Source organism: Sinocyclocheilus grahami, unplaced genomic scaffold (assembly GCF_001515645.1).
Source record: "Sinocyclocheilus grahami isolate Dianchi unplaced genomic scaffold, SAMN03320097.WGS_v1.1 scaffold84.1, whole genome shotgun sequence".
In the NCBI taxonomy this organism is placed as follows: domain Eukaryota; kingdom Metazoa; phylum Chordata; class Actinopteri; order Cypriniformes; family Cyprinidae; genus Sinocyclocheilus; species Sinocyclocheilus grahami.
In genome coordinates, this window is record NW_015505263.1 from 2,593,838 (window position 1) to 2,603,917 (window position 10,080).

At 36.1% G+C, this 10,080-nt stretch overlaps 2 protein-coding genes across 3 annotated transcripts; one reads left to right on the forward strand and one right to left on the reverse strand.

Annotated features, from left to right (window-relative positions):
* Window positions 1-1,161: 1,161 nt before the first annotated feature.
* Window positions 1,162-3,935, forward strand: LOC107586612 (NF-kappa-B inhibitor alpha-like). 2 transcript variants are annotated; one of them, XM_016274064.1, is made up of 7 exons: window positions 1,162-1,445; window positions 2,121-2,226; window positions 2,312-2,332; window positions 2,771-2,957; window positions 3,046-3,134; window positions 3,259-3,528; window positions 3,620-3,935. In XM_016274064.1, the coding sequence occupies exons 1-7, from the start codon at window positions 1,225-1,227 to the stop codon at window positions 3,653-3,655; spliced, it is 930 nt and encodes a 309-aa protein (XP_016129550.1). In that variant the 5' UTR covers window positions 1,162-1,224; the 3' UTR covers window positions 3,656-3,935. The 2 variants fall into 2 exon arrangements, with proteins under 2 accessions (XP_016129550.1, XP_016129549.1); XM_016274063.1 differs by lacking the exons at window positions 2,771-2,957; window positions 3,046-3,134 and adding an exon at window positions 2,608-2,696 and having other exon boundaries at window positions 1,163-1,445; window positions 2,312-2,519.
* Window positions 3,936-5,536: 1,601 nt separating this feature from the next.
* LOC107586679 (proteasome subunit alpha type-6-like) lies at window positions 5,537-10,080 on the reverse strand. Its single transcript, XM_016274134.1, has 7 exons — window positions 9,903-10,080; window positions 9,182-9,276; window positions 8,938-9,019; window positions 8,652-8,807; window positions 6,640-6,818; window positions 6,452-6,546; window positions 5,537-5,726 (listed from the first exon to the last, which is right to left on the reverse strand). The coding sequence occupies exons 1-7, from the start codon at window positions 9,976-9,978 to the stop codon at window positions 5,669-5,671; spliced, it is 741 nt and encodes a 246-aa protein (XP_016129620.1). The 5' UTR covers window positions 9,979-10,080; the 3' UTR covers window positions 5,537-5,668.

Consider the following 10,080-nt stretch of genomic DNA (forward strand, 5'->3'; position numbering starts at 1 on the left):
ATTTAATATTTCAAATTGTTAATAATAATAATAAATAAAAAAACAATACAAAAAGTCAATCACACTTTTGGACCCATCTGCATATTTATATTTGACATGAAACATATTTTACATATTAAATTATTTTTATATTTTTATATTATAAATGATATGTACCACCATATTTGAGGAATTATTTACTTTTGTTTTGTTCACGTGTTGCAAAGTCAGAATTATAAACCATCTGAAATCTACGTATGATTCAATATCTTTCCTCAAACATGATTTAAAAACGAAATAATTACAAAATTAGTCAAATTATACTTTTAGAATTGATAATAAGAATTATTACATAGTTTAATAATATAGTTTATAATTAGAATTATACATTTAATTGATAAAATATGGAATTATAAATGTAGTTTTAAATGTTACAAATCTAAAAAGATTGTAATATATTTTTAGTTATATTATACGTTGCATCATATTTAATGCAATGCTTTATTTGGTTCAAATGTTGCAATGTCCGAATCATAGACACCATCTGAAATCTATATGCATGATTCGATATCTTTAAAAAATATATATATATCAAAAATTATAATTATAAAATGATTACAATTTTAATCTAATTATACAATTATATTAGTAATAATTACTATTATTAGATATTTTAATAATATAATTTTATAATTAGATTTTTAAATGGTTAAAAATATAATTACAAAATATTATAAATATAAATATTTTAGGATTTTTAATATTACACATTAAATGCATCCTATTTTATGCCTCATTTTGTTCAAATTATGCAATATCAGAATTATGGGAACCATTTGAGATCTATATGCATGATTCAATATCTTTCAGCAAAAATTCTGAGATGTTTGAACATGGGATTTTTTGCAAACCACTAAAGTAGGCTTCTCTTTGTGTTGCTGTGCACTAAATATGTTCTTTTCTGACACACAATGTTTAGTTTTGTGTTTTTTTTAGCCGGCCCCTGCTGGATTCTGGAATATTTTGCAACTGGAAAAGACGGGCTTTCAGTACTGATCTGATAGTGTGTTTAATGAAGCAGAGAAAAGTTCCCCAAACTCTTGGCTGTAGAAACAATTCAGACGTCAATCACACTGGAAATCCCCCACCCTCCGTCAAGCCCCGCCTCTTTTCTCCCTCTCTTTTAACGCTGCTCGCCTCGAACTCTCACAGTCCACAAGAGCTACGCAGACTCCCGGCACAAACATGGAGCTTTACCGAGGCAGCAACACCAACCAAATGGATTATAATGAGGATGGCCGCGGTCCCAAATCTGGGAAAATGCTTGCGAGCACTGACGAGCGTTTAGACAGCGGTTTGGACTCGCTTAAAGAGGACGAATGCACGGACGTGGAGTCTGCTTTCGAGCGGATGAAAGTGGCCGAGGACGAGCCCTGGAAGAAAGAGCTCACCGAAGACCGAGACACGTAAGTGCGCCGAGATGTCTAAAACTCATGCAAAGCGTTCACGTGCGTCTGATTTCTTAAAGCGATACACACAATGAATAATGCATGAAAAAGAAACAACTTTTAGGTTGCGGAGAACTATTTATTTAACGTTAGACCCCATTGTTGTTTTTAGCAAGTTATTAATGTAATGCAAAAAGTTATTTTAATCATAAAAAGACTAAAATAACAACTTTTAGCTTTGTAAAGAACTTTACTGTAATTAATAATTGTATTTATTTGTTTATATATTCGTTTTTTAAAGTACTTATAGCACTGCAAAAAAAAAAAAGAAAAAAAAAAAAAGAAAAGATTATGATTGTTCTTGAGCACATTTAAAGCCCTGCTCATTCCATTCACAAACCGCCCTACAGTCATAATGGGCTTTCTGTAAACAAACGCCGCATCAGAACGGACTGTTCTCTGGCGCCGGGTCAATGTGGGCGGGGCTTCTGCAGGTCTCTGGCCTGGCGTCAATGTGGGCGGGGCCTCGCGAGCTCGGAAAGTCCCGGGCTGCGCGCCAGACAGTCAGACGCGCGAGAGCTGCGCATGTCCCTACTAGGAAAAATACAGTTCTCTGCACACCAAAAAAGTTGTTTTATAAATAATTATGTTTTACGGTTGCATAACAATGTTGTCCCTTTTTTTTTTTTAAAGGTATCTACATCTTGCCGTTATTCATGAGGCCACAGAGGCTGCTATAAAAATGATTCATTTGTCCTATGGTGACCCCTTCCTCAACATACAAAACAACCAGAGACAGGTACATCAAGATTAGGTTTACAAACGTGCATAGTTCTATTTATGACTATTTAACTGGTACTAAACCACTCCACCTCTCATTTCAGACTGCATTGCATTTGGCCGTGGTCACGGGGCAGCCTCTTCTAGTGGAGCAGTTACTGAAAGCCGGCTGTGATGCATCTCTGGTGGATGACCGTGGAAATACGGCCCTCCATATCGCCTGCAGGAAAGGATCTCTGGCCTGCTTCAGCCTCCTAACGCAGGGCTGTCCACAGCAACTTCCAGCCATCCTCCAGACACCAAACTATAACGGTAAGATGGTGTCTTCCATGTGCGTTTGCTTGCGATGATCTTCATTTGGACATTTTTGATCTGATTTGAATCTCATTTTACTCTCCAGGTCAGAAATGCATACACGTGGTCGCCATCCAAGGCTACCTGTCGCTGTTAGAAAGCCTCATCCAGCTTGGTGCAGACATTAATGCACAGGTAAAAATGAGTTGTTGTTTTTTTTTCGAAAAATAAATTTTCTTTTTTTTAATGGATCTGTTTGTATCTTCGTGGTCACGGGGCAGCCTCTTCTAGTGGAGCAGTTACTGAAAGCCGGCTGTGATGCATCTCTGGTGGATGACCGTGGAAATACGGCCCTCCATATCGCCTGCAGGAAAGGATCTCTGGCCTGCTTCAGCCTCCTAACGCAGGGCTGTCCACAGCAACTTCCAGCCATCCTCCAGACACCAAACTATAACGGTAAGATGGTGTCTTCCATGTGCGTTTGCTTGCGATGATCTTCATTTGGACATTTTTGATCTGATTTGAATCTCATTTTACTCTCCAGGTCAGAAATGCATACACGTGGTCGCCATCCAAGGCTACCTGTCGCTGTTAGAAAGCCTCATCCAGCTTGGTGCAGACATTAATGCACAGGTAAAAATGAGTTGTTGTTTTTTTTTTCGAAAAATAAATAAATTTTCTTTTTTTTAATGGATCTGTTTGTATCTTAGCTGCATTGTGAAACCAAATGGCTAAAAATACTTGTATTTGTCTTTAGGAGCAGTGTAATGGACGTACTGCTCTCCACTTAGCAGTCGACCTCCAGAACTTTGAGCTGGTTAAACTTCTAATCACCAAAGGCGCTGATGTTCACAGCTTCACGTACGGCGGTCACATGCCTTATCACCTGACCTATGGCCGGGCCAACACAGACATCCAAAAAGTCCTGTATGCGCTCACGGCGCCACACCTAAGGGAACTTCCAGATAGTGAGTCAGAAGATAGCGACGAGGATTATGAAGACCAGTGTATATCTGATGAGGAAGATGTAAGCATTTCTTTTTCTGGTGTTCATTTGATTCTTTTCAAATAATAAGCACGTTTATGTAGTCCTAATGTCTTGTTTTCTTGTTTCACAGATCTATGATGATATTAAAGTGATGGGGCAAGTGTAGAAGGACTTCTGGTGAATGGAGAAAGAGATTGATGTTCTCACTCATGGTGTCCAGGAACAAGTCCGCAGTGGAGCTCGCGGGGTCTCAGGTGGCTCACGGCTCATTGGCGGCACAAGTACAAGACAGATGTAAAAGGAGGCCCGGAAACGAAGGGTGTATTAGAGCAACACTGGAGAGAGGCCGACTAAAGCGCGCCATCGGCTCTCGATGATGGACTGTACTGTCAGCTGAAATTAACAGCTGTGTTTCTGTTGTACTGTGATGTAAAATATTGTTCATAGACAAATTTATTTTTATATTAACATGTACATGTGTATATATAAAAGATTGAAACTTTTGTTTTGTGGAAAGATGTAATATTTTAAATTAAAACCTTCAACTTGACTTTGTGTGCTTCCTTGGAAATGCATGAGAACAGTTCTACAAGAGAAATGAGGAAGTTAAATATCCTTTTATGTCACTTTCCGTCAGCTGAGTTCACTGGAATTTCCTGAGCAGGAAGGGCCATTCAGATTAAACTGGCAGTGCTGAAAGTTCCCTGACTTCCTGAATTCCCAAAATAAGGAACGTTGTGGAATTGCACAGTGCTGCTTTATGAAGAATTTATCAGGATGGTAGATTAGTCGACAGTTTACCCACAGGGAACTTTTTGAGATTACATTCCTAGAAAGTGCCCCCAACATTGATGTTCTTGGAAAAGGGTGGTGTCCATTTAGCATGTTATTTGAACATTGCCTACAAAATTTCCACATCCTATATTCCTAGTCTTTGCCATTTAAAATCACATTTAAACCAACTAAAGTGAAGTGAAACTCTTTGAAAATGTCCTCAAACTTTCAGATTCACAAGTCATGCAGTTCAACTCACTGTCACACTTTGCTTTCGTCTTGCTCTTTCCAGTAAAGGAGAATCAAGAAGTGTATGGTTTTCTTGATTTGAATACAAACCTGAGATTTCTAAAGGGAATCCACCTTCATCTTAACCCTGCTTATTTCCAAACTCGAACTGCACGCCTTTTTGATTTTGAGATACCGTTGTGCGTCTTCAGTCCCTGAGACACCTCTTGAAATGTTCCATGCAAATGATGTAGTCATAGCGCTCGCTTTCTGAGCCCTGAGGAGTCCGGTTAGGACACGTAGGGCCCTTGACAGCTCCTGTAACTGCAGGAGAATACTCATATGATTCAGCCAGATCCGAGAAATGACAGCAGGCCGGCAATCCGGAAAATCCGACTTTTTTTGCTGTTGCTGTGTCTCTATGAACTACACTACACCAAGCACTACAGCTATGCAAATGCTATGTCTGGAGGGGATTCTTAAGTGAGAGTTTAGGAAATGCTATTTAAATCTTAAAGAGAGTGTGAGAAAAGCAGACAAACGCTTCCCATAAATGAAGGAGACTGTGAGACCCTTCCTGGTGATTGAAAAGATAAATTACTGATATTTTATTGGCGCCAAATGAAATGTATTGTAAAAAGCAGGAAACTGATTCAGGCAGCAACACATTACCTCATAGAAGTTGACAATCTGCAAAATAATATGGTGACTCATAAGTTCAAGTTTAATTTAAATTTAACTTAAATGTTAAAATGTAATGAAAAGTTTTTAAAGGGCTTTTAAAGAGATATATATACACACACACACACACATACTTAAAAGTTAAGATATTGGAAAAAAACTGAAAGACCGTTTGTTAATAAAGAATGGTAATAGTGTCAAATTAAAAATAATTATTAAGAATAAACTAATATTGAAGATCCAACACTTTCTTATAATGCAATTTGTAAATGAAAAAAAAAAGTATTAAATGTACACAAAAATACCAGAGAGAAGCATCTAACTTGCTTAAAAAAGAGAAAGAATTAAACACTGTTTTCCAAAACATTTTTTTTATTGTACTGTTGCAAGAAAAAGCTACATAAACAGCGAAAAACATCAGTTGACCTGAATATTGATGACATGATTGTAATTCTCAGACTTTTTTTGCCACATGGTAAGACTCGTGCAGATCTTCTCAATCCCGTTCAGTAAGGGCCATGAGGTGGGTGTCAATCTCTGACTCTGACAAAATTCTGAAAAACAAGAGAAATATACATAAATGAACATCAGAAATGTACTCAATCATTTTACACAACAAATGACAACAAAAAGTTACATGACCTAGTGGTTTGGAACGCATAGACTACTGTTGAAAAGTTTGGGGTCGGTAAGATTTTTTTATGTTTTTGAGGGAAGTATCTTATGATTACCAAGGCTGCGTTTTAAAATTGTATTTATTTCTGTGAAGACAAAGCTGAATTTTCAGCATCATTACTCCAGTCTTCAGTGTCACACGATCCTTCATAAATAATTTCAATATGCTGATTTGGTGCTTATAAAACATTTCTTATTATTATCAATGTTGAAAACATTTGTGCTGCTTAATATTTTTTCTGAAACCATTTTTTTTTTCAGGATTGATTCTTTGATGAATAAAAAGATTAAAAGAACAGCATTTATTTAAAATGCAACTCTTTTACAACATTATAAATACCTTTACTGTCACTTATGATCAATTTAATTGGCCCTTGCTTATAAATTTCCAAATTCTCACTGACCCCAAAAGTTTAATCTGTACTGCATGTAGATAGTATGAAAGTGCCAGCCTAGTAGTACTAGTAACTGCGAGTGCCTAGTGGGGATTTTTCTCAGTTTATACAGAAGGGTTTGGTGTTTGACATACCGCAGGACATATGTAAATGCTATGTAATGATATGTAAATATTACATCCTGTTCTATTTGAAATGTACAAACACACCTGAACTTGGGCTCCTCTGTGGTAATAACCCCGATCTCCAGCTCTGAAGGCTTGAAGTCGATTGCCAGAACGGTAGACAGGCAACTTATTGCAGTCTGTGTGGATGAAAAGTGCACAAAAGAACTCAATGTAGGAGGACACAACCACAACTAAGGGTATTAATTCCATTTGGGGGGAATGTATCATACCTCTACTGTTTGGTCAAAGGTCCAATCCAACTTCTTCTTCACTTTTTTCTCCAGGAAGCTGGTGGCTTCTGTTTGTTTCACGCCTGCAGCAGTGGCCTTGAAGCCACAGTAGTAACCTGCAGGATCGCATTTATAGACCTGTGGCCCCAGCTCCTCATCCACGCCAACAACAATCATACCTGACAGATTAGAACAATGCACAATATTGACAAGCATGCCTTTACATTGATGCCACATACACATATAACAATAACTTTCCTTAATATGGAATTCTGATATGTACAGAAAGATCTACTACTATGTCTTTTCTTATTAGTTATGCAGTATTATAATGTGTGCATAAGTTTTGCATGCCTAAAATACATGGATTTCATACTAAATGTCCCAAAATGTTAAATATGCAACCGGAGAACACAATGTAATGTTTTAGACTTGATATTAGATATTAACTACTTCTAGCCTCAAGAAACACATCTTATTTTCAATGCTGAAAACAGTTGTGCTGCCTTATATTTTTGTGGAAACCATGTTATCTTTTTTCTTTTTTTAGAATTCTTTGACGAACAGAAAGATCAAAGAACATTTATTTGAAAGAAATCTTTTGTAATAGTCTTAATGTCTTTACGGTCACTTTTCATCAATTTAATGCATCCTTGCTAAATGAAATGACTCATTTCTTTTTAAAAAATCTTACTGACCTCAAACATTTGAACGGTAGTGTATGTAGATGGTCTAAAAGTACTAGCCTAGTACTGCTAACTGGTGGTACCAAGTGGGATTTTTTACCGTTTACTGAGTATGGTTTGGTGGTTGACATACAGGACATATGCAAATAAATGTATGTAAATTCTATGTAATTATATGCAAATGTTACATCACACAGTGCAATGTGTTAGATTTAATATTAGATACTATCTATTTATAGGCTCATTATTTCATTGGGCTATTGTTTGGAAGATTAAAAATAGATTTCATTTTCTGCATAACATGTCTAATATAATTGAGACTGAACTACTGTCAATGTAACTGGAATACAAAGGACTAACATGTTAAAATGTAAAACTGTACTGTACACAATGTTGTGGATCAAAAAAAAAAAAGTTTAGGTGTTTTACACACGTATTGGATTAAACAGCAAAAATGTATATTTGAGATGATAACTGTGCATCTCTTGCTGCGAGGTCACATGATAAAATTTTAACAATACTACACTTTAAATACTGTTGCATACAACAGATTGTTTCACAATCTACAGTATATACAGTACTGCATAATATGTAGTTAATGAATTGAATCAGCTGACTTGAGCTGAATATTTACATTTTATTTATGAATTTTTCAAACTTGACACCGTTACTGAACGAATCTGAATCAACATTGAACTAAATTGAGCTGAAAAACGATTGTCGTCTGAAGAGCTGAATCAAATTAATTCAACTTTGCAACATTAACACTTACTTAACTAAACTGAATTGACAGTGAACTAACTTCAAACTGAATATTAATACTACTTGTAGAACTGCTTGTGAAATAAATTCAGTTCAGCTATAATTTATGAACTTTGCAACCTTGAAACTGCTAGTAAACTAAAATGAATCAACACTGAACTATATTGAGCTGAAAAAATGACTGTCTTCTGTAGAGCTGGTTTTTAGCTGAATCAAATTGATTCATAATTGATGAACTTTGGAACATAAACAGTCATTGAACTGAACTGAATCAACATTGACTCGCTGAATATTGATACTGCTTATAGCTAAATAGATTTATTTTTTCATAATTGATGAACTCTGCCACCTTGACACTGTTATTTACCAAAACTGAGCTGAATTACAACACTATTACCTTCTGTATAGCTGCTTTGAGCTGAAATTGAATTCATTCAATAATTGATGAATTTTGCAAGTTATTTTCCTGTTTATTTCTGTGTAGCTGTATAGTGCATACACATCTATACAAATAAATGTGACTTGATTCCATTCATACCGTCCTGAATCAGACCGTACACTTACAGCAGCCCAGTGGCCTCATCTCTGCATTCTGAGTGTACACCTGTGAGATGTCTGCAATGCGCTTGCACAGCATGTCTACTGGGATCTCATAGCCATATTTATACTTCCAGTTGGCAGCTTCGTATCGCGCCCTCTGCACCTGCGACCTGCTGTCAGCTTCACAGAGAAACATAATACATCACATGTGGTGTAAAATAATACATAGTTTTACATTTCTCCGTACAAAAGAGCCGAAGGAGATATTCTAAAATTCACTTAAGCTGGACAATTGCTGAGATGAGTTTACCTGTCATGCCAGACATCACACAGCCAATGTTTTCTGTTATTCTGAATAAATGAGTGACAGTGGACTCATCGAGAAGCTTATCCTGGGTGATTAAAAGAGGAAAACTGAATAAGAGCATGCACAAATATTGCTCATACACCTGCCATCGAGTCACCGAAACATTTTTTGCATAGTTAATATGGAACAGGTTGCAGGTAAATTGAAATCCAATTGAGTTTATATTAAACAGTTAAAACAAACTTACTGGAACTTTCTTTTGAGTAATAACAACCGCACAGTCTTTCCCTCGAACAGCTAGTGATGTAAGACCGCCCTGATTAATGGCCTTGAATGCATATTCTGTGGAAAATAAAATGAACATGTTAACTATGATCATAAATTGTTCAAAAAATGCAAATTAACAACCAAGTGTTTAATTATTTAATTATTGGTATTTTATTAATATACAAGAGAATATGTAACCATACATAAAATATTTTACAAATATGTTATTGTATTTTTTTTTTTCATTTAAAAAAAAAATATACGTATATGTGCAATACAGACTATAAAGGTGAAAAAAATGCATAAAATGTAGTGACTTGTAAAAGACAGAACCAATGAGCTGCTCAAGTGAAACGTGAAAAAATTGAATAAATCTCTGCATGCATAATATTCATAATTATAAACATGAAACCGAAAGTGCTTTTATCAATATTGTTATAAACAATGAATTCAGATGGATCTGTCATGTAACCTAAAACTGAAAAATACATACGAGAACAAATTAACGTGACAAAACGCTAATTAATTCTAGCAAACTATTCCGCTCATGCTTTTTTGCATCTGTTTTAATCAAATTAATGTTTAATGCTGCCATAAACACGTTAGTCTGAGCAAGAAAAAAGTGCAGAATGATCCTGGTGCAAAATGACTGGGCATTTCTTCTTTCGCTTTAATAAAGACACACTTTCATCGATACGCACCGACTTGATAGAGTCTCCCCTCAGGAGAAAAGATGGTGATATGTCGATCAAACCCCGCGCTCGAGCCTCGGGACATAATGCGAGAGATTTATTGTTTAATATTGAAGTTTGTAAACAGATCTATCCACACAGCTCTGCTGTGCACCGGAAATGATAACACTGGGTGTCATACAACATA

Bases quoted from the DNA above. Each gene is read 5' to 3' on its own strand.
- LOC107586612 (XM_016274064.1), top strand. From the start codon at position 1,225: ATGGAGCTTTACCGAGGCAGCAACACCAACCAAATGGATTATAATGAG. The intron at 1,446-2,120 runs GTAAGTGCGCCG...TTTTTTTTAAAG, and splicing joins CTCACCGAAGACCGAGACAC to GTATCTACATCTTGCCGTTA. The intron at 3,135-3,258 runs GTAAAAATGAGT...ATTTGTCTTTAG, and splicing joins GTGCAGACATTAATGCACAG to GAGCAGTGTAATGGACGTAC.
- LOC107586679 (XM_016274134.1), bottom strand. From the start codon at position 9,978: ATGTCCCGAGGCTCGAGCGCGGGGTTTGATCGACATATCACCATCTTT. The intron at 9,277-9,902 runs GTGCGTATCGAT...TATTTTCCACAG, and splicing joins GGGGAGACTCTATCAAGTCG to AATATGCATTCAAGGCCATT. The intron at 8,808-8,937 runs GTAAACTCATCT...TTCTCTGTGAAG, and splicing joins TGTGATGTCTGGCATGACAG to CTGACAGCAGGTCGCAGGTG.